This window comes from Octopus sinensis, unplaced genomic scaffold (genome assembly GCF_006345805.1).
Source record: "Octopus sinensis unplaced genomic scaffold, ASM634580v1 Contig13114_ERROPOS71376, whole genome shotgun sequence".
NCBI lineage: Eukaryota > Metazoa > Mollusca > Cephalopoda > Octopoda > Octopodidae > Octopus > Octopus sinensis.
In genome coordinates, this window is record NW_021832845.1 from 32,954 (window position 1) to 57,500 (window position 24,547).

General features: G+C 42.5%; 3 protein-coding genes across 10 annotated transcripts in view; 1 reads left to right on the top strand and 2 right to left on the bottom strand.

The window, feature by feature from the left end:
• Nucleotides 1-12,841, top strand: part of LOC118761405 — a 28,819-nt gene extending 15,978 nt beyond the window's left edge. Inside the window, exon 3 of one of the 5 annotated variants that reach the window (XM_036499262.1) lies at nucleotides 12,792-12,841. In XM_036499262.1, coding sequence (XP_036355155.1) covers nucleotides 12,792-12,826 — 35 coding nt within the window. In that variant the 3' untranslated portion in view covers nucleotides 12,827-12,841. Of the gene's footprint in view, nucleotides 1-9,123; nucleotides 9,186-11,208; nucleotides 11,329-12,791 lie in introns of those variants that run through there. The other 4 variants (XM_036499261.1, XM_036499264.1, XM_036499258.1 and 1 more) reach the window with 4 other exon arrangements.
• The window catches only part of LOC115229587, a 34,956-nt gene that overhangs the window by 9,894 nt on the left and 515 nt on the right, over nucleotides 1-24,547 (bottom strand). For 2 of the 4 annotated variants that reach the window (XM_036499256.1, XM_036499255.1), the window contains exons 1-4: nucleotides 14,395-14,429; nucleotides 11,243-11,319; nucleotides 8,657-8,714; nucleotides 7,498-7,545 (exon numbers count right to left, since the gene is read on the bottom strand). In XM_036499256.1, the coding sequence (XP_036355149.1) occupies nucleotides 7,498-7,545; nucleotides 8,657-8,714; nucleotides 11,243-11,319; nucleotides 14,395-14,398 (187 nt within the window). In that variant the 5' untranslated portion in view covers nucleotides 14,399-14,429. Of the gene's footprint in view, nucleotides 1-7,497; nucleotides 7,546-8,656; nucleotides 8,715-11,242; nucleotides 11,320-14,394; nucleotides 14,430-24,547 lie in introns of those variants that run through there. The other 2 variants (XM_036499257.1, XM_029799916.2) reach the window with 2 other exon arrangements.
• On the bottom strand, nucleotides 14,866-19,922 carry LOC115229589 (NADH-ubiquinone oxidoreductase chain 4-like; the record flags this gene model as incomplete). The annotated part of the gene is given in 3 exon segments (XM_036499254.1): nucleotides 14,866-15,086; nucleotides 16,323-16,496; nucleotides 19,578-19,922. Coding segments are annotated over 3 exon segments (573 nt in total), but the record flags the coding sequence as incomplete, so codon positions are not given.

Sequence of the window (24,547 nt, forward strand, 5' to 3'; positions counted from 1 at the left end):
GTTGAAGGTATCAGGGGGAGAGGTAGACCCAGGAAGACATGGGATGAGGTGGTCAAGCATGACCTCAGAGCATTGGGCCTCACTGAGGCAATGGCGAAGGACCGAGATCTTTGGAGATATGCTGTGACTACAAAGACCCGGGCTGCTTTCTGCAGCAATTCCACATACCCGCTACCCATTCTAAGTACCCCGGATCCCCAAGAGGCAATGGCGAAGGACCGAGATCTTTGGAGATATGCTGTGACTACAAAGACCCGGGCTGCTTTCTGCAGCAATTCCACATACCCCCTACCCATTCTAAGTACCCCGGATCCCCAAAGTACCCCGGACCTCGTTGCCCCCGTGCCGCTGACACGTTAAAATGCTCGAACCGATCGTGACGATGCCGGACCCTCCGGCCCCTGTGCAGGTGGCACGTAAAAAGCACCCAATCCACTCTCGGAGTGGTTGGCGTTAGGAAGGGCATCCAGCCGTAGAAAACCTGCCAGATTCAGACTGGAGCCTGGAGCGGCCCCTGGCTTCCCAGACCCGGTCGAACCGTCCAACCCGTGCTAGCGCGGAAAGCGGACGTTAAACGATGATGATGATGATGATGATATATCCGCTCCACCGGTCACTCCTTGCAACACCTATCTGTGTTCGGTTTGTCCTTACACAGAGGCCATCCGGATTCCCGTTTGCGCCGTGAACAGGAATTAATCTTCTCTCTTCGCTCTTATACGCCATTTGGTCTCAACTCTCCCCCCCTCCTCATCTAACCCCCCTCTCCCACCTCCTCACCTATCCTTTCTCCCCCCAACCCCTACTTCTTCAGTCCTTCATCCTTTCACCCCTACTCGCCTTCCCTTCTTCCCTCTTTCTCCCTCCCTCTTCCCCTTCCTCTGCTCCCTCACTCCCTCTCTCCCCCTCTCTCCTCCTTCATCCCCCTCCTCCCCTTCCTTCTCCCCCTTCCTCTCCTCTTCCCTCTTCTCCTCCCCCTCTTCTTCCCCTCCCCTTCTCTCCCCCCTCTTCCCTCTCCCCCTCTTCTCCCCCTCCCCCTCTTCTCCTCACTACACCACATGACTTTACACATCACATCACATATGATGTGCCATACTAATACACACACCAACTAATACATACTAATACGTACTAATACATACTAGTACATACTAATACTTACACCAACCCTATACATACACACGTCCAGACCCCGCATACGCACTTATACTCTCTCACACACACACACACACACATACCTATACATACCAATACGTACTAATACATACTAATACATACTAATACATACACCAACCCCATACATACGCATGTCCAGACCAATCTTACGCACTAATACTCTCTCATACACACACACACACACACACACACACACACACCCTTATACATACTAATACATACACCAACCCTATACATACACACATCCAGACCCCTCCCACGCACTTTTAGCTGGTCCCTCAACCCTTTTATCAACCCTATTATCTCCCCTTATTTCGCTCTCGCATCTCATGTTGATCTTTGACCTCTGGCCGAAATCAGATCGCCATGTTGATTCGTTAGCTACTGCACGCATTTTTTTCTCTCCTTCTTTCTGTGTTTTTCTCTCTCTGTGTATCTTTCTGTTGAAGAGCGTAGGCTCGAAACGTTAAAGACTTGTTTTATTTATATTTCCTGAGCGCCATACTAATACAATTGTTCGTTTGTTTTCCACCTGCCTTCGTCTTTTGTTTATTTTCATAAAGCTTCCCGTTATATATATATATATATATATATATATATATATATATAACGGGAAGCAAAATATATAACAGCAAAATTTAGATTCCAATGAATATGGTACTTAAGTTAGATGCACCAGAATTTGGTATGGTGTTATCCATATAAATCCGTGGGTGGTTATAATCAACAAGAATAACTTCAGTAATTTGGTACGATCGTTTCATGCTACATCATTTTATTAAATGTTGTAAATATTACAAGAGTTATACATATATGTATATCTGAAAGGCAGATCTGGTGAGATCGTCGAATTCACACTGAAAGGCAGATCTGGTGAGATCGTCGAATTCACACTGAAAGGCAGATCTGGTGAGATCGTCGAATTGCTTGAACGGAGGTGTGTAGATATATGCTGTATTCAAGAGGTGAGGTGGAGAGGAGGTTCTGCTAGGTTCCTCACGGGTAAAGGACAGAGGTATAAAATTTTCTGGGCCGGGAATACTGAAGGAGTCGGGGGAGTGGGTATGCTTATTGCCGAAAAATGGGTAGATAAAGTCATCGAGGTAGTCAGAGTATGTGACAGAATATTGAAGATTAGATTAGTGCTCCATCATAGTTTAGCAACTATTATATCGGCCTATGCCCCTCAGCCAGGGTTACCCGATGGACAGAAAGACCGTTTCTATGACACCCTACTGCAGACCACCTCATTGACGAACAACAGGGACCTTCTCTTTGTGGCTGGTGACTTCAATGGGCATGTTGGACGATATGCTGAGGGCTTCTATGGCGTGCATGGAGGCTATGGTTATGGTTCTCGCAATGAGGAGGGAACCAGGCTGCTGGAGTTCTGTGATGCGAATAGTCTTATGGTTTGCAACACTAACTTCAGGAAACCAACAAGCCACTTGGTCACCTACCATTCGGGCCAGCATACTAGCCAAATCGACTACATCCTTGCCAGAAAAAGGGAAAGATGGCTGCTTATGAATGCCAAAACCTTCCCAGGCGAAGAATGTACCCCACAGCATAGAATGGTAGTCAGTGACTTTAGGATCAGGACTAAGAGGACGACTAGAAGACGACCAACATGGAGAAGAAGGGTCTGGAAGCTTAAAGACCCTGCTAACGGACAGAGATTTAGAGACATGTTACTTGAAGCCTTCGACGAAATAGAAGGGGGCATAGCTACACATGGGGTAGAAGATAACTGGGCGTTTCTAAGGGACAACCTGCTGAAAGCCACTGACCAGATCTGTGGCTGGTGCAAAGTCCCCACAAGACCCAAAATAACGTGGTGGTGGAACAATACTGTTGACAGGGCTATTAGACAAAAGAAACAGGCTTGGAAGGACTGGAAGAACGGTGGTAGCAGGGAAGTGTATCAGACTGCAAGAAGGGAAGCTAGGAGGCAGGTTTATTTAGCCAGAGGGGAAGCAGATAGGAAAAAATTTGCCAATGTCCTGTGCCGTGAGGATGAAAGACTTGAGGTATTTCGTATAGCAAGACAGTGTGTGAGAGAGAATCGTGACGTGGTAGGAGAAAAATGTGTTCGCACGGATGACGGCTCACTTGCGCTAAATGAGGATGCAAAGAGAGAGGTTTGGAGAAGCCACTATGAAAGGTTGCTGAATGAGGAAAATGAATGGGATAAAGAGAGTCTGCCGAATGTTGACCCAACTGAGGGACCAGCAATCCGAGTTGACAGTTCCTTAGTAGATAAGGCAATTAAAAGCATGAAAACAGGGAAAGCCCCAGGCCCATCAGGAATTACTGCAGAGATGCTCAAAATATCTGGTAGTGTCGGCTATAGCCTAGTCACCCGTATAGTTAACCAGGTGATACACGAAGGAGTCATTCCCAATGACTGGTGTAGCAGCATAATAGTCAGCTGCTACAAAGGTAAAGGTGACGCCCTAGATACAAATAACTACAGGAGTATCAAGCTGCTGGATCAGGTAATGAAGGTTACGGAGAGGGTTATAGCCCAACTAATTAGAGAGAGAGAGTTAGCCTAGATCAGATGCAGTTTGGGTTCGTGCCAGGGAAAAGTACTACTGATGCTATTTTCATGGTAAGACAGCTGCAAGAGAAATACCTAGCCAAAGACTAGCCCCTATACCTGGCTTTTGTTGATATGGAGAAAGCCTTCGACAGGGTCCCCCGATCCCTCATCTGGTGGTCAATGAGGAAACTAGGGATAGATGAATGGTTAGTGAAAGCTGGACAAGCCATGTACAGAGACGCTGCTAGTAAGGTGAGGGTTGGCACCGAGTACAGTGAAGAATTCAGGGTAGAGGTTGGGGTCCACCAAGGTTCAGTCCTCAGTCCCCTCCTATTTATCATAGTCCTCCAGGCAATAACGGAGGAATTCAAGACAGGATGCCCCTGGGAGCTCCTCTATGCTGATGACCTTGCTCTAATTGCTGAGCCTCTATCAGAACTAGAGGAGAAGTTTCAGGTATGGAAACAAGGTTTAGAATCGAAGGGCCTTAGAATCAACCTAGCCAAAACCAAAGTCCTAATAAGTAGGAAGGTAGACCAATCACAAACGCCTTCAGGTAGATGGCCCTGCTCGATCTGTAGAAAAGGTGTAGGTAGAAACTCTATAAGATGCACCAAGTGTAAGCTATGGACACATAAGAGGTGAAGCAATGTCAAAGGAAGGCTAACTAGGAAGATGGTTTTTGTATGTGGCAGATGCTCAGGAACAATTAACACTGAAAATGCTCTGAGACCAACTTCCGTCACTTTCCAGGGAGAAAAGCTAGAAGTAGTTGATAGTTTCCGTTACCTAGGTGACCAAGTCAGTAGCGGGGGTGGGTGCGCTGAAAGTATAACTGCTAGAGTAAGAATAGCCTGGGCAAAGTTTAGGGAGCTCTTACCTCTGCTGGTGACTAAAGGCCTCTCGCTCAGAGTAAAAGGCAGACTGTATGATGCATGTGTACGAACAACCATGCTACATGGTAGTGAAACTTGGGCTGTGACTGCTGAGGATTTGTGTAAGCTCGCAAGAAATGAAGCTAGTATGCTCCGATGGATGTGTAATGTCAGTATTCATAATCGACAGAGTGTAAGTACCTTGAGAGAAAAGTTGAACCTAAGAAGCATCAGTTGTTGTGTGCAAGAGAGACGTATGCGCTGGTATGGTCATGTGATGAGAATGGCTGAAGATAGTTGTGTGCGAAAGTGCCAGACCCTGGCAGTTGAGGGGACCTGTGGAAGAGGTAGACCCAGGAAAACCTGGGTCGAGGCGGTGAAGCACGACCTTCGAACTTTAGGTCTCACCAAGGAAATGACCAGTGACCGAGACCTTTGGAAGTATGCTGTGCGTGAGAAAACCCGGCAAGACCAGTGAGAACAGTCAAAATCAAAATCAAACCAAATTGAGGTCGATCAACATCAGGGCCCCCCGTGCAGGTGACACGTAAAAGCACCATCCGTTCGTAGCCGATTGCCAGCCCTGTCTGGCCCCCGTGTCGGTGGCACGTAAAAGCACCAGCCGTTTGTGTTCATTGCCATCCTGGCCTGGCCCCCGTGCCGGTGACACGTAAAAGCACCATCCGTTTGTAGCCGTTTGCCAGCTCTGTCTGGCCCCCATGCCGGTGACACGTAAAAGCACCATCCGTTCGTGGCCGTTTGCCAGCCCTGTCTGGCCCCCATGTCGGTGACATGTAAAAGCACCATCCGTTCGTGGCCGTTTGCCAGCCCTGTCTGGCCCCCATGTCGGTGACATGTAAAAGCACCATCGGTTCGTGTCCGTTGCCAGCCTCGCCTGGCCCCGTGCCGGTGACACGTAAAAGCACCATCCGTTCGTGGCCGTTTGCCAGCTCTGTCTGGCACCTGTGCGGATGGCACGTAAAAAGCACCCACTACACTCACGGAGTGGTTGGCGTTAGGAAGGGCATCCAGCTGTAGAAACACTGCCAGATCTGACTGGGCCTGATGAAGCCTTCCAGCTTCACAGACCCCAGTTGAACCGTCCAACCCATGCTAACATGGAGAACGGACGCTAAATGATGATGATGATGATGATGATGATATATAAAATTAGAAAAAAACACCTTTTATCAATTCAAAATGAACAACTAAATTACACCATCTAGAAAATTACATTTAATAGAAATATTAAAATTAAAATAACAATAAAATATCAATGATAAAGTAAATTGCAAAAAGAAAATAAAAAACAAATATAATGGGTATTATTTTTTTTTGCAATTTACATAATCATTGATATTTTATTGTTATTTTCATTTTAATATTTCTATTATATGTAATTTTCTAGATGGTGTAATTTAATTGTTCATTTTGAATTGATAAAAGGTGTTTTTTTTTCTATTTTTTGATATATATATTATATTGTGTGAAATTTGATTTAGTATTTCTAAATTGAATTTTTTTTCCCTGTAAGTTTGGATTTATATTCCCTCACATAATAATTATATACATATATATATTAAGTTCAGGACATCACTGGCAAGTTATAAATCAACCCATGCTAGCATGGAAAACGGACGCTAAACGATGATGATGATGATGATGATGACAAGAGATAAGAAAGTGACAAAATAACAAAATACTTAACACCCAGTCATAATGTTGTAAGAGGCAGCTTCTGCCTGGTCGAAATCCATGCTGGGTATCAGTAAGCAAGTCATTTTCTTCATGGAACACGATTTGTTTCTTGTAGACTATTCAGTCTATGACTTTGCTGATGTGTGAGGTCAAAGAGATAGGCCTATAATTTTTAGCACCTGCCCTGCTTCCTCCTTTATGAATACAGCATATTATTCCTTCTTTCAATTTGTCTGGGAGCTTACAAATTAAAAGAAGCTGCAGTGGTTTTGCAAGGCCCAAATATCCTGCCATTTTTATGATTAAACTGGCCAGCTCTGGCCTCTCCCATCTAACCTACAATGTCATTCGAAATATTCATCATCACATTATTGAAATCTCAAAGCTATGAGATAATCCATGATTAATTCAAACCAATGTGAATAAATAAGGATTACGTTTCACTGAATAATCTGAATGCTAAAGGGTTGGACGGATCGACCAGGATCTGGGAAGCCAGGAGGCTGCACCAGGCTCCAGTCTGATCTGGCAGTTTTTCTACAGCTCGATGCCCTTCCTAAATGCCAACCACTCCGTGAGTGTAGTGGGTACTTTTTATGTGCTAGGGGAGGCTGGCAACGGCCATGATCGGTTGGTGGTTTTTACATGCCACCGACATGGAAGCCAGTCAAGGCGGCGCTGGCATCGGCAACATACGGATGGTGTTTTTTACGTGCCACTGGCACAGGTGCCATAAATGATGATGACAAACATCATAACCACAATCCTATTCAGAACGACTGTCCTAATCGCAGCTACATGGTAACCAAATGAGTGGTGGTGCAATGAAGAAAAGCAGCCACTACATGTGGTAAAGTGGTGGGTGTTAAGAAGGCCATGAAGCAATAGAAGCCTTGCCAATGCATGGAATGGAGTTCACCACAATGCTGTGGCTTGTTGGATCCATAGCAAAATTGAAGGTGTCAGTCCTATATGGACCCCCACAAACCATCATGACCCTGGTCGAAAACCACTGTTGCAGTATATTCCCTGATGTGCATTTTTGGCTCATTAGCCTTTCTCAATGGTCAAATTAAAAATTTTTTTAAATCAAAAATCAAAAGATTGGCTAAAAGTTATGAGTTAAGGGAAAGAAATAGAAGACAGAACTGAAAAGGTAATGTCTAGTTTAAAAAGAGAGAAAAGGTTTGTTAATCAACTTACCACTTTTGCTGATATCATAATCATTGTTATATTTCCAAGCTGTAAAAACTGAAAACATAAACTTTTGATTTTAAGATGATATAATTCAAAATAATGTGAATAAAAAAACATTATATTTCACAGTAATCTGATTGCTAAAGGATTAAACCAGCCATATCTGTTTTATGTTTGAACTAGCCACATCCACCCTCTCACACCTACCCTACAATGTCAGCCTAAAAATAAACAATCACATCATCAAAATGTCAAAACTACAAGATAATTGAATGATTAATTCAAAAACCAGGAGGCAGGAAGTAGGTAGCTCAATGTGGGTGTGTTGACCCAAGGAGGGGTAAGAAGAGATAGCCAGATGAGGATGATGGAGGTGGGGTGATCAAGGTATTGAAAGAAGCAGAAGTGGAAAATTGGGAGATGAGTGGGAGGAGTGAGAGGAAAAGTATTTTCAAGGGTGGTCATTGTTGGGTATGACAATAGATGTTAATAGTTAGGGATGGTGGCACTATAGAACTAAGGGAAATTGGAAAGGTGGAAGATGGGAGAGGCGAGTATTAAAAGAAGAGAAAGGGTCCAGTTACAGATGCTAGTAGTGTAGCAAAGGGGAAATCTGAAAAATGAAGATGGGTTGGTGGCACATCAAATTACCGAGGTATGTAGACATGTATGAGCAACTAGATTACATAGATTTAACATAATAGGCAAACAAGGAATAGGTTCTGTGTTTACATGAGAGGATTACATCTGAAAATTTATTAAATAATGAGGGGTTGTGGTTTTGAAAGATAGTGGATGATTCTCATACACAGTGCCAAGATTAGTGTTGAATGGGGTGGGTAGGTGTGAGGGCCCACTGTTAATTAACCAGGGTAGAATATAGGGAATGTTTTGGGACCTGAGGTTCTGTATATAATTTGTTAATGAGTTAGTTAATTTATAAGTTGGATTGTGGTGGAAAATCAAAAATTTTGCAAAATTTTCTTCCATAAAATGCATCATTTCTAAAGCTCTGCTAAAAACAAAATTGGAAAAATCCCTGTCCAAACAAAGAAAATCCTCCTTATGTGAGAGACCAATTCCAGACCTCTGTGCACTTGAGTAAGTTTGCCTTAACAAAAATAAGTTATGGAAAAAATGAAATAAAATAAAAAATAAAACTTACGGAAATATATTATAGAGAAAAGGAGGACCACCTTTAATAAGTTCGAAATACCCATGATCTGAAAAAATAAGTTTCAAAAGCTGCAAAATAACAAAGCTTATAACCCAGGGTCCGCTGCTGGTCAGGTTGAGAAAACAAACAGTCACAATATCATCAGTCACTCTTTAATAGATTTATGGTCGAGACTCTGGCAGTGGAGATCTTATTCTTAACTATTTCAAATACTATATATATCTTTACTACCTACAAGGGGCTAAACACAGAGGCGACAAATGGATTAAATTGATTACATCGACCCCAGTGCGTAACTGGTACTTAATTTTTCGACCTTGAAAGGATGAAAGGCAAAGTCAACCTCAGCGGAATTTGAACTCAGAACGTAGCGGCAGACGAAATACGGCTACACATTTCGCCCGGTGTGCTAACATTTCTCCAGCTCACCCTACTTGTGAAACTGATGTATCCAGATGTGGTGAGAGGTCAGACGCAACACACATCCAAGCCTCAAATCTGAAGTTGGTGCCAGAATACCAAGAAATGGACAAACTAATTATTAAGTAAACATATATTTCTACACAAAACTTGCCCTGAATTGAGTTTAATAAGTCTTCCTTAGCCGAAACTTAGCATGAAATTGTTGTGTGGAGAATGTCGTTTTTAACATTTGGAGGACCATTAGGCAAACTGGGCAAATATTGTCGTACATATAAATTTTGGTTTTCTTTGAGAAATATTGGTAAAATTCTGCCAATAAAGACCATGTTGTGCAATATATATAATTTTGTAAATTATTAAATTCAGGTGTAATTTTTTTCATCCGATTTTGAATAGTCAGAATATGTGTCAGTATTTACATATTTGTTTTGGGTTGTTTCTCTCTCTCTCTCTCTCTCTCTCTTCTCTCTCTCTCTCTCTCTCTCTCTCTACATCTCCTAATGAGTTTGCAGTAAGTTACAGATATTGATAATGTCTTGAATTTATGTTTTTAATGCTTAAAATAAGGAATTAGTTTTCACATTTTGTTTGTTCTTTAATCTACGTCTATATGTTATTCTGTGAAAGGTATACAGTGTCTGTGGGATGTGCAAGACACAATAGCTAAATCTTCCTTATATCACACATCATTTCATTTCACCAAGAAAAAAAAAAGAAAAAGTAGATTTAAATATTTTCAAAAATTCATAGTGATACGTATTTACGTGGTACACTCTAAATTAAAACTAGGTGGTGCCCCAGCATGGCCACAGCTCGTGAGCTGAAACTAGATGAAATGAAAAATGAATACACAGAAAGATAATATAACGATTTTTACTGAGGAAAATTTTTGGAAAGAAATCTTTGTGGAATGGTGGGTTTATGGTCGAGTGTGCACATTGGAGATTTCTGGCACCCTAGGGCCTTGGATCACATCCCTGCTCACAGCTATCGGGCAGAAATGGCTACCTGCATGTGCAAGGCCTGTGGGTCAGAGTGGCTGTTCCAGCGCATCTCCGTTGCCATCCTCCTGGGCAACTCCTTTTCTATTTTGTCTGCTGGGACCTTGAGGTGGTCTGAATTACAACAAATTGTATGTTCCACTCCTTAACCCTTTCATTACTGCATTTATTTTGAGATGCTCTGTGTTCCTTTCAATTAATTTTGAATATAACAAAGAATTTAGAAAAATAACTTAGTTATCATTAAGCTAGTGTTAGGAAGATAAATTGTGACTAAGGTTTGGTGGAAGATTTTAATTCAAAACTTTTGAAAACAAGACATTTGTACTCAGAGCCAGAGCCGGTTTTATCTGGGTTAGTATCAAAAGGGTAAATTTGCAGATTTTGTTTCACTTGTTAGAAATAGCAGCCAAATTTTGTGCAAATTGAAGACACATTTGACTGACTGTCTTGAACCCTTTTCATTACCATATTTCTGTTGAGATGCTCTGTGTTTGTTTTTCAATTAATTTTAAATATAACAAAGAATTTAGAAAAATAACTTAGTTACCATTTAGCTAGTGTTAGTAACATAAATTGTGACAAAGGTTTGGAAGAAGATTTTAATTCAAAACTTTAAGAAAACAAGATGTTTGTACTACAGAGCCAGAGCAGGTTTTGGCCAGGTTGGTATCAAAAGGGTTAATGTATGATTTGAAGCGAGACAGATTTAAACTTTGTACTGTTTCTGCTCCCTCCCCCCTTTTTTTTGAGTTTTATCAATTACTATACAACACTAAAGAAACTGCATTTTTTGTCTCTTTCTTTCTTCTTGCTGAATGAAAACAAATACCAAATTAGAGGTATTTGTATAATTGTGGCCTTCCAGGTAGAATCCTAGTTTAAACAGTCCTTATAATTTCAGAAAATTTTTGCTACACACACAAATTAATATGATTATTGAAAAGACAGCATGGTGTTTCACTTTCTGGATCATAAAATGAAATATTATCTTAATTATTAATTTAAGAGAATCACTGCCAGAAAATAGCATATCGATATATTACTGATGTTCACCTTAATTTTACGAAATAATCTTTAACATATATCTTGTGTTTTTATTACTATACAAACCAGTATTAACAACAGAGTCTCTTCTTTTTGGACATACCTTGTAGTTGTGGCTTGATGCAATGGGAAGTTTCAAAAACCAACTGGGAAATACAGACAATGAAAGGAACTTAGTTTCTGAAAGATAAAAATAAAAGAAACTATTTAAAAAAATTTTACTGAAAATGTACTGAATTTTTTTTAATTCCAAAAAGTTAATAAAGGTTATGAGTGGTTATATGGGGTACTTAAACGAGAATCCCCCCAAAAATCAAATTTTCAAACTAATTTTTTTTTAATAGCATAAATGTTTTTATGGGAATAAAAATATTGAAAAACATTAATACATGTTACAGTGAGGAAGAAACAAGAATGGGATGTGTTAGAAACAACAGGCAGATCTCCCTTAAATCACACACCTTTCTTTACTCATAACTTTCTCACAAATGGATATTAATGGATATTTCGGAATTTGTTGTGAAAATGTTTTATGAGGGTGGGGTGAAAAGTTTTGGAAAATACACATCAGTCAGCTTAATTTCCTCATAACTTTTGGAGAAATGGATATTTCTTTGATGAAATTTTCTACAAATATCATTCAGATTGTGAAGGTGATGATTATATCAGAATTTAATACGTAAACAAAATTTGTGGGCTCACACACATACATAATTACATACACATCATGAATTGAAACTTAAAATTTTGATAAAAAATGTTATATCTGCGTGTGTGTGTGTGTGCAAACATATCAATTTTTTTTTTTTTTTTAGAATAGATTTCAATCTAATTATAATCTACAACATCTGAAGCATATTTGTTGCAAATTTCGTTTAAAAGAATATTAATTTTTCTGGACGATATGAGGAAAGAAATTCAGAGGTGTATGGCGGGTGGGGTGGGGGACATTATACCTAACTCCTTTAATATCTCAAATATCCTGAGCACCACAATAACAATGAATAATATTACGCCCACATAGATATGCTTCTACTTCTTTCAGCAATTTGACTGGGGTCTTTCAAACAAATTGACCCCAGGACTTATTTCTAAGCCTAGAACTAATTGTATTGATATCTTTTGCTGAAATACTAAATTAGGGGGACCACACACACACACACATATCCTCCATATTTTCATACACTCCTCTTTTTACATCTCCTCATACTACATACATAGATATACGTATTGAATATAATATAGTTAAACACACCCCAAATAAGCCAAATATATCAATCAACATATTTATATCTCTACTCAATAAAATTTTAATAATCAAATCTTTTGAATAAAACCCAGCTAAAAATGGAAACCCACATAACGCCATATTCGAAATGTGAAGAATAATCCTAGCGAAAGGTAAATTATACCTAACTCCTTTAATATCTCAAATATCCTGAGCACCACAATAACAATGAATAATATTACCCCCTCATAAAAACAACAAAGCCTTAAATATAGCATGAGTATATAAATGAAACAAAGCTAATATAGGTATCTTTATCCCCTGTGGGATGACGTCAGCAGCTGGGTGCGTTGACCGGAAGGGGTCAGCCGTCAGGCGTGTGCAGGGAACGGGCAATTGGGCCTTTCCAACGTGGGTCGTGCAGGTGACAAGATGTGTGAGGACGTCGCTAAGGGTTAGGGCTAGCAGCTGCTATCGTTAGTGTTTGGGTCGGGGCTGTGTGGAAGGACTAGTTACCGTTGGAGGGTCTCCATCACTAAGAAGAGAAGGTAGGTGCCTTTGTATTCAAATCGCGCACACGCTACATCCCCAAAGACATTATTATAACCCCTAATTGTCTTAAAGTCGATAAAGCAATAATTTTTTTTATATCGTATTCATAAATAGCACAAACCCCCGATATAAAAGTAGTTATAATTGAAATAAACACTATAAAGTTACAAAAATAATTTACTTCAACTAAATAATTATAAAACCGAATTAATAAATATACCCCCGCTGTAACTAAAGTAGATGAATGTACTAAAGCTGAAACTGGAGTTGGTGCTGCTATAGCAGCAGGTAATCAACTTCTAAAAGGAATCTGAGCCCTCTTAGTTATTCCAGCAATAACCACAAAAATTATACAAATATCAATAAATCAAAAATATCAAATACATAAATAATTTCAATGTCCCAATAATGACATAATCCTAATTCCAGCCAAAATAAAACAATCTCCGATCCGATTTATTAATACTGTTAATATACCTGCACTTAGTGATTTATTATTTTGATAATAAATTACTAAACAAAACGATACTAAACCTAATCCATCTCATCCTAAAATTAAACTAACAAACCTAGGAATAAAACTACAACTCAATTAAACAAACATCTAATTCAACAAATAACCCAATTACATTAAAAATTTCCCATGAAATAATATAACAATAATTATTTAAAATTAAATATATAAATGTAATTATAAATATAAAAGAAACTGACAGAAACGAATATATGCGTTTTGACCGAAATGGTTTTTTTCTATCTCTGGCGAGTTAACTCGTCAAAAGATAGACTCGCCAAAATCGACAGCAAACGAGTTCCTTCGTCTATTATAAACTCTTTTTTGACATATACGAGTATATTCGCTCACTTTATACGTCTGGCAGTGACGATTTCTGCCACCTTTCGCTTGAGTAAGGCATTGAAGACCGAGTACGATTTAGTCACCTGGAGACAGTCGAAGGGTTGGAAGGCATATTTTATGAATAGAAGTGTTCACTTTGTTTTTACGTTGTTTTTTTTATACCTTTATATTATAACCCCACCATGTCGAGCTCTGATGATGATAGCGATTATGAAGCTTCTCTTGGAGGGTTGGATACATCTGATGAGAGTGAAAGTTCGTCAGAAGAGTTTTGAAGTAATAAAATCAACAGAAGTAAACAATCATGTTTTGATCATTCATTCTCAATTTGGAAAATAAGATAACCAAATAAAATAACATGATTTTTTGTAAAAGTAATATGATTTATGAAAAAAACGGGTTAACTCGTTTCTGCCCAAAGCGGTAATTTAAAATCAATATTATTGAATTAAAATTCATAATAAATAAGGTTTGAAATATACCTCGAAATCACCATTCAAAACATAGTAAAATAAAACAATTAAAAAATATGTCTGAAAAAATACATTTATTTTCAAAATAATTGTTGGGTAAGGGGTTAACATAATACTAAAAAAAATTTCTAACTTTAATTTACCCATAGGCGCAGGAGTGGCTGTGTGGTAAGTAACTTGCTAACCAACTACATGGTTCCGGGTTCAGTCCCACTGCGTGGCATCTTGGGCAAGTGTCTTCTGCTATAGCTCCGGGCCGACCAATGCCTTGTGAGTGGATTTGGTAGACAGAAACTGAAAGAAGCCTGTCGTATATAGGTATATATATATATGTATGTGTGTGTTTGTGTGTCTGTGTTTGTCCCTCTAGCATTGCTTGACAACCGATGCTGGTGTGTTTACGTCACCGTCACTTAGCGGTTCGGCAAAAGAGACCGATAGAATAAGTACTGGGCTTACAAAGAATAAGTCCCGGGGTCGATTTGCTCGACTAAAGGCGGTGCTCCAGCATGGCCGCAGTCAAATAACGGAAACAGGGAAAAGAGAGAGATAGTAAAATAAATTAACTTTTTCTCTAAGCCCACAACCTAGTATTTTCACATAAACTAATTTTACTAATAATTAAAAATCAATACCTCTAATATATCCAATATTCAAAATAAATATTAATAAAGGAATAATATGTAATACTAACAATAAATTTTCATTCCTTTTATTAACATTTAAAACTTTTATAAATCTTATCATCTGACCATGATCTACCGTAACATAAAAAACCAAATTATATAATCCTCCCATAAATACTATTATTAACACAAAAAATAATAAATATAATCTATCTATTCAGTCTTTCAGTCTTTTACTTGTTTCAGTCATTTGACTGCGGCCATGCTGGAGCACCACCTTTTTTCGAGCAACTCAACTCCGAGACTTATTCTTTGTAAGCCCAGTACTTATTCTATCGGTCGCTAAGTGACGGCGACGTAAACACACCAGCATCGGTTGTCAAGCAATGCTAGGGGGACAAACACACACACACACATACATACAGTTTCCGTCTACCAAATCCACTCACAAGGCTTTGGTCGGCCCGAGGCTATAGTAGAAGACACTTGCCCAAGGTGCCACGCAATGGGACTGAACCCGGAACCATGTGGTTGGTAAACAAGCTACTTACCACACAGCCACTCCTGCGCCTATATATAGAGAGATATATAATATAATTTCACTAACCAAATTGATAAATGGAGGAGTTCCCATATTACAAATACATAACAAAAACATTAATAAACTCATTATAGGCGCAGGAGTGGCTGTGTGGTAAGTAGCTTGCTAACCAACCACATGGTTCCGGGTTCAGTCTCACTGCGTGGCATCTTGAGCAAATGTCTTCTGCTATAGCCCCGGGCCGACCAATGCCTTGTGAGTGGATTTGGTAGACGGAAACTGAAAGAAGCCCGTCATATATATGTATATATATGTGTTTGTGTGTCTGTGTTTGTCCCCCTAGTATTGCTTGACAACCGATGCTGGTGTGTTTACGTCCCCGTCACTTAGTGGTTCGGTAAAAGAGACCGATAGAATAAGTACTGGGCTTACAAAGAATAAGTCCTTGGGGTCGATTTGCTCGACTAAAGGCGGTGCTCCAGCATGGCCGCAGTCAAATGACTGAAACAAGTAAAAGAGTATCTCTCTATATATAAACGGCAGTTTGTCTGTGTGCGTGTCTGTTAGGTTGTACCCTCACCCTGACCACGGCTTTCAACCGATTCTGATGAAACTTGACACACACATAGCCCAATGTCATAATTCAAAACTAACGCAGCGAATATTTTGAAAAGTTCCCCCCAGTTCTGGAAAAGATCGATAAATTCGACGTGGGGTCGACAATCAGACACACAAACCACAGATGGTCTAGGGGACGCAACTCGACCTTTTTAACTCTCAAAAAAAAAATTTACCATCATTTTTTTCACCATTTTTTTGCTATTTTTTGGCTATAACTCTCTAAAAATGCTTTATAGTTATTTCCCTTACAAACCCGAGCAACGCCGGGCGATACTGCTAGTACTATATAATTACCACCTAAAAACTTAAATAATCCTATAAATCGTATAATTCCATACCCTCCTAATTTTAATAATACACCTGCCAGAATTATAGACCCAGAAATGGGAGCTTCTACATGAGCCTTAGGTAATCACAAATGAAAAAGGTAAATTGGTAATTTTACCGAAAAAGCTAATAATAACCCAATAACTCAATATAACCTCATCATCATCATCATCATCGTTTAACGTCCGTTTTCCGCGCTAGCACGGGTTGGACGGTTCGACCGGGGTCTGGGAAGCCAGGGGCTGCTCCAGGCTCCAGTCTGATCTGGCAGAGTTTCTACAGCTGGATGCCCTTCCTAACGCCAACCACTCCGCGAGTGTAGTGGGTGCTTTTTACGTGCCACCTGCACAGGTGCCAGGGGGGGGGGGTCCGGCATCGGTCACGATCGGTTGGAGCTTTTAATGTGCCAGCAGCACGGAAGCCAGCCAAGGCGGGGCTGGCAACGTTCGGACGGTCCTTTTTATGTGCCACCGGCACAGGGGCCAGTCGGGGCGGCGCTGGCATCGGCCACGTTCGGACGGTCCTTTTTATGTGCCACCGGCACAGGGGCCAGTCGGGGCGGCGCTGGCATCGGCCACGTTCGGATGGTGCTTTTTATGTGCCACCAGCACAGGGGCCAGTCGGGGCAGCGCTGGCATCGGCCACGTTCGGATGGTGCTTTTTATGTGCCACCAGCACAGGGGCCAGTCGGGGCGGCGCTGGCATCGGCCACGTTCGGATGGTGCTTTTTATGTGCCACCGGCACAGGGGCCAGTCGGGGCGGCGCTGGCATCGGCCACGTTCGGATGGTGCTTTTTATGTGCCACCAGCACAGGGGCCAGTCGGGGCGGCGCTGGCATCGGCCACGTTCGGATGGTGCTTTTTATGTGCCACCAGCACAGGGGCCAGTCGGGGCGGCGCTGGCATCGGCCACGTTCGGATGGTGCTTTTTATGTGCCACCAGCACAGGGGCCAGTCGGGGCGGCGCTGGCATCGGCCACGTTCGGATGGTGCTTTTTATGTGCCACCGGCACAGGGGCCAGTCGGGGCGGCGCTGGCATCGGCCACGTTCGGATGGTGCTTTTTATGTGCCACCAGCACAGGGGCCAGTCGGGGCGGCGCTGGCATCGGCCACGTTCGGATGGTGCTTTTTATGTGCCACCAGCACAGGGGCCAGTCGGGGCGGCGCTGGCATCGGCCACGTTCGGATGGTGCTTTTTATGTGCCACCAGCACAGGGGCCAGTCGGGGCGGCGCTGGCATCGGCCACGTTCGGATGGTGCTTTTTATGTGCCACCAGCACAGGGGCCAGTCGGGGCGGCGCTGGCATCGGCCACGTTCGGATGGTGCTTTTTATGTGCCACCAGCACAGGGGCCAGTCGGGGCGGCGCTGGCATCGGCCACGTTCGGATGGTGCTTTTTATGTGCCACCAGCACAGGGGCCAGTCGGGGCGGCGCTGGCATCGGCCACGTTCGGATGGTGCTTTTTATGTGCCACCAGCACAGGGGCCAGTCGGGGCGGCGCTGGCATCGGCCACGTTCGGATGGTGCTTTTTATGTGCCACCGGCACAGGGGCCAGTCGGGGCGGCGCTGGCATCGGCCACGTTCGGATGGTGCTTTTTATGTGCCACCGGCACAGGGGCCAGTCGGGGCGGCGCTGGCATCGGCCACGTTCGGATGGTGCTTTTTATGTGCCACCAGCACAGGGGCCAGTCGGGGCGGCGCTGGCATCGGCCACGTTCGGATGGTGCTTTTTATGTGCCACCGGCACAGGGGCCAGTCGGGGCGGCGCTGGCATCGGCCACATTCGGATGGTGCTTTTTATGTGCCACCAGCACAGGGGCCAGTCGGGGCGGCGCTGGCATCGGCCACGTTCGGATGGTGCTTTTTATGTGCCACCGGCACAGGGGCCAGTCGGGGCGGCGCTGGCATCGGCCACGTTCGGATGGTGCTTTTTATGTGCCACCAGCACAGGGGCCAGTCGGGGCGGCGCTGGCATCGGCCACGTTCGGATGGTGCTTTTTATGTGCCACCAGCACAGGGGCCAGTCGGGGCGGCGCTGGCATCGGCCACGTTCGGATGGTGCTTTTTATGTGCCACCGGCACAGGGGCCAGTCGGGGGGCGCTGGCATCGGCCACGTTCGGATGGTGCTTTTTATGTGCCACCGGCACAGGGGCCAGTCGGGGCGGCGCTGGCATCGGCCACATTCGGATAGTGCTTTTTATGTGCCACCAGCACAGGGGCCAGTCGGGGCGGCGCTGGCATCGGCCACGTTCGGATGGTGCTTTTTATGTGCCACCGGCACAGGGGCCAGTCGGGGCGGCGCTGGCATCGGCCACGTTCGGATGGTGCTTTTTATGTGCCACCAGCACAGGGGCCAGTCGGGGCGGCGCTGGCATCGGCCACGTTCGGATGGTGCTTTTTATGTGCCACCAGCACAGGGGCCAGTCGGGGCGGCGCTGGCATCGGCCACGTTCGGATGGTGCTTTTTATGTGCCACCGGCACAGGGGCCAGTAGGGGCGGCGCTGGCATCGGCCACGTTCGGATGGTGCTTTTTATGTGCCACCAGCACAGGGGCCAGTCGGGGCGGCGCTGGCATCGGCCACGTTCGGATGGTGCTTTTTATGTGCCACCAGCACAGGGGCCAGTCGGGGCGGCGCTGGCATCGGCCACATTCGGATGGTGCTTTTTATGTGCCACCAGCACAGGGGCCAGTCGGGGCGGCGCTGGCATCGGCCACATTCGGATAGTGCTTTTTATGTGCCACCAGCACAGGGGCCAGTCGGGGCGGCGCTGGCATCGGCCACGTTCGGATGGTGTTTTATGTGCCACCAGCACAGGGGCCAGTCGGGGCGGCGCTGGCATCGGCCACGTTCGGATGGTGCTTTTTATGTGCCACCAGCACAGGGGCCAGTCGGGGCGGCGCTGGCATCGGCCACATTCGGATGGTGCTTTTTATGTGCCACCAGCACAGGGGCCAGTCGGGGCGGCGCTGGCATCGGCCACATTCGGATGGTGCTTTTTATGTGCCACCAGCACAGGGGCCAGTCGGGGCGGCGCTGGCATCGGCCACATTCGGATGGTGCTTTTTATGTGCACCAGCACAGGGGCCAGTCGGGGCGGCGCTGGCATCGGCCACATTCGGATGGTGCTTTTTATGTGCCACCAGCACAGGGGCCAGTCGGGGCGGCGCTGGCATCGGCCACGTTCGGATGGTGCTTTTTATGTGCCATATTATTAATAAACAACAATTTAATTAAATCTATTCTATATGATCCTTCTTGATATCCCCACAATAATAAACACAATAATAAAGGTAAAGAAGCACTTACTGTATATAATATTATATATATCCCAGCTTGTAAACGCTCAGGTTGATAGCCCCAACTTAAAATCAACAACAATGTAGGAATTAATGAAACCTCGAAAAATAAATAAAATATAATTAAATTTTCTACCAAAAAAAACACAATTACTACAAAACATAGTAATAATACACAAAAAGAAAAAAATCTCACCTTATTATTAATCCTTTTTACTGATTTATAACTAGATAATAATATTAAACTACTTGTTCAAAATCTTAATAATACCAAAATCATCGATACCTTATCTAAAGAAAAATAAAACTCCCTCACCCCCCTACAATCAATATTTAAATATTTTAATCTCATCATCATCATCATTTAGCATCCGTTGTCCATGCTAGCATGGGTTGGACGGTTTAACTGGTGTCTGTGAAGCCGGAAGGCTTCATCAGGCCCAGTCAGATTTGGCAGTGTTTCTACGGCTGGATGCCCTTCCTAACGCCAACCACTCCGCGAGTGTAGTGGGTGTTTTTTACATGCCACCTGCACAAGTGCCAGACAGAGCTGGCACAACGGCCACGAACGGACGGTGCTTTTACGTGTCACCGGCATGGAGGGCAACCCGAGGCTGGCAAAACCTAAAAATTAATATATATCATAAACGTAAACTCCCACTTTAATCAAAAATTCAACGACAACAATATAATAATTCCTATTAATATTCCTATAATTTATAAACTCTTAAACTCATTACGTAATCATTACCATGTAAACGAATAAAACTAACTAATAAAGATAACCCTAAAGAAGCCTCACAAACTCCAAAAACAACCACATCATCATCATCATCATCATTTAGCGTCCATTTTCCATGCTAGCATGGGTTAGACGGTTTAACTGGGGTCTGTGAAGCCGGGAGGCTTCATCAGGCCCAGTCAGATTGGCAGTGTTTCTACGGCTAGATGCCCTTCCTAAAGCCAACCATTCCGTGAGTGTAGTGGGTGCTTTTACGTGCCACCTGCACAGGTGCCAGACGGAGCTGGTAAACGGCCACGGACGGATGGTGCTTTTTACATGCCACTGGCACGGGGGCCAGGCAAGGCTGGCAACGGACACGAGCGGATGGTGCTTTTACGTGCCAATGGCACGGGGGCCAGGCGAGGGTGGCAACGGACAAACGATCGGATGGTTCGCTTAACCACAGCTGCAATTTCCACTGATGTTGATTAAATATAAATTTAATCTAACTATACCTACAGAAAAGAAAAATATAGAAATTACTCTTAATGTCAACACTTCAAAACCTAATAAAATATTTAAAATATGTTTCCACTGAAATAATAAAACAAACAAACCACATATATAATAATAATAATAATAATAATAATAATGATAATAGTAATAATAATTGTGTACAGTGCTCAGGTGCACTACAACTCATCTAAAGTGTATATATAATCAGGTGTAGTTTCGGTGGATTTCGGAAAGCATGAGGGCCTTAAAGGATGCAGTGTCATGGCAGTCAACAACTGACGCAGGCAGTTTATTCCATGCTTCAGCAACTCTGAGCGTGAAGAAATGTTTCCGAAAGTAATGGGAGCTGTGCTGTTTTCTGACTTTGTAGGCATGTCCACGTGTGTTAGACTCATGGAGATCAAAAAGGTGTTCAGTGTTGTTGTTGGTGAGGTGGTTGATAACTTTGTGGGTGTTTACCAAGTCCGTCGCCAGATGCCGGAGCTTCAGTGAATCCATGCCCAGGGAAACAAGGCGCTCAGAATATGGTAGGTGTCTGATGGAGGTGTCTGATATATATATATATATATATATATATATATATATATATATATATATATATATATATTCCTAACAATAAACAATTATTTATAATCATACACGTTATAATAGTTTATATAAAACATTGGTCTTGTAAACCAAAATTAAATATTTTATTTTTATAACTATTCTTTTAAAAGGTTATAAGTGAATCGAACACTTATAAAAGGTTTTCAAAACCTATATTTATCCAATATAACCTAATAATCTAATATATATATTCATAATATATCTAAAATAGGTCGAATTAAAAAACAAGTAAAATATAAAACCCTAAAAATACGACCAATTATTTCATATGGATATTCTACTGGACAACTCCCAATCCATGTTAAAATAAAAAATACACCAATTAAAAATCAAAAACAAAACTGTCCTAAAAAATTATAACACAAACCTATACATCCTCTAACATGTAAAAATGGACAAATAAACAAAACAACAATAGATATTCCTAAACTAACTACTCCCCCTAATTTATTAGGAATTGAACGCAGAATAGCATAAGCAAACAAAAAATATCACTCAGGCTTAATATGAATAGGAGTAACTAAAGGATTCGCAGGAATAAAATTCTCAGCATCTCCCAACATATTAGGAAACAATAAGCTCAATTCAACTAATGCAAATAATATTACAAGAAACCCTAAAATATCTTTATACGAGGGGCGTTCAATAAGTAATGCCTCTGACCCACTTGCAGTTGTTTAATTTAGCTGAAATTTTGCATGTGCAATTATTTATATCTCTATAGATTAAGTGGCAAATTACAGCTCTGAACTAATTGTGGTTTCCGATTTACAGGTGTTTGAACTGAGTCAAGTGTGAAATGGAGCCTGTTGAGTGTCGAGCAGTGATCCGGTTTTTGTATTTGAAAGGACGCACACCACGGGAGACTTTTGATGAAATGAAAGTAACTTATGGTGATGATGCCCCATCATATGACCTTGTAAAACGCTGGCATCGTGAATTCAAACATGGTCGGAACTCTGTGGAAACAGCTCCCAGATCTGGTCGCCCCCTTCTGCCATTGATGAGGCATCTGTCTGTCAAGTTGAGGCTGCCATTTTGGAAGATCGACGCATAACTATTCGCCAAATAGCCCATGAGGTCAAGATTAGTACCGGGTCTGTGGAAACTATCATTCATGACCATTTGCTTATGCAAAAGGTGTCTGCCAGATGGATTCCCAGGTTGCTCACACCTTTCCAGAAGCAAGAACGCGTCGATTGCTCGAGGATGAATTTGGAGATGTGCCAAGAAGATGAGTCAAAATTTTTCAAAAGACTGATTGCATAGGATAAAACCTGGGTCCATCACTATGATCCAGAGACCAAAGCCCAGTCAATGCAGTGGAAGCACCGTGACTCACCTCCTCCAAAGAAGGCAAGGGTGCAGCCCTCCGCTGGCAAGGTCATGCTTACAGTCTTCTGGGACCTGGACGGAGTAGTGAAGACAGATTTCCTGGCAAAGGGTGCCACAATTACAGGAGTCTATTATGCTTCACTTTTGAGGAAATTAAGAGAAGCTATCAAAATCAAGAGGTGGGGCAAGATCAGCAAAGGCATCCTTCTCCTGCAGGACAACGCTCTGATCCACAACTCGCGTGTCGCCAGATCAGAAGCACAGGCGTGCGGCTATGAACTGATCCCCCATCCCCCCTACTCTCCTGACCTTGCACCCTCTGATTTTCACCTCTTCCCAGCCATGAAGTTGTTTTTAAAGGAAAGCATTTCCCAGATGATGCAGCCTTGATTTCTGAAGTCACGTCGTGGTTGGAGGACCAAGCTGGGGTCTTCTACGAAAACGGTCTTCAGAGCTGCATCAAACGATGGGAGAAATGCGTAACTCTGGGTTGTTCCTATGTAGAAAAAGACTAATAACTGTTCCAAGTTTCGTTGCTCTACTGCTATGGGAAGTGGGTCAGGGGCATTACTTATCGAACGCGCCTCGTATCTATGATAATGATGAAAAGGAATTTTATCTAAATCTCTATTTAATCCAAAAGGATTATTTGGACTTCCTTCATACAAAAATAAAAAATGTAAAATAACCAACCCCACAATAATAAAAGGAAATAAAAAATGAAAACAAAAAAACCGACTCAAAGTAGCATTATCAACAGAAAATCCTCCTCAAATTCAATATACTAAAACCTCCCCAATATATGGAACAACAGAAACTAAGTTAGTAAATACCGTAGCCCCCACCCAAAATGATATCTGACCTCAAGGTCATAACCTACAAATCCAGTTAACACCACCCCAACGGTTCAAGTATAAATACTTATGTATGAACCATAATATAAACCACGACCAATATGCATATCTCTTTTACTCTTTTACTTGTTTCAGTCATTTGACTGCGGCCATGCTGGAGCACCGCTTTTAGTCGAGCAACTCGACCCCGGGACTTATTCTTTGAAAGCCCAGTACTTATTCTATCGGTCTCTTTTGCCGAACCGCTAGGTAACGGGGACATAAACACACCAGCATTGGTTGTCCAGCAATGCTAGGGGGACAAACACAGACACACAAACACACACATATACATATATATATAGACATATATACAACAGGCTTCTTTCAGTTTCCGTCTACCAAATCCACTCACAAGGCGTTGAGTGATGCATAGTTTTAATAGCAGACACTTGGGGTCGATTTGCTCAACTAAAGGTGGTGCTCCAGCATGGCCACAGTGAAATGACTAGAACAAGTAAAAGAGTAACTTCTAATGAAGTTTTAAACAAACACCTTTCAAATGACATAGATTATGATTACAAAAAATTTGTGGGGAAAATTTTTCCTGAGTGGGTGGAAAGAGGAGTTTCGGATGAAGAAGACCAAATAAGTTGGAACTAATCTCCATATACCCTGAGTCCACAGCATCCAAGTGGTATTTGTTGAAAATTTCATTAAAAAGTATCCAATTTCCTGGAAGTTATGAGGCAACAAAGTCGGTGGGGTACACATCTATAGTTACGGCTTTTTTAAACATTATTTTTTAAAAAGCTTTTATAGAGAAACAACATCGGTGAGGATTGTCCATTGTTAGGTCTA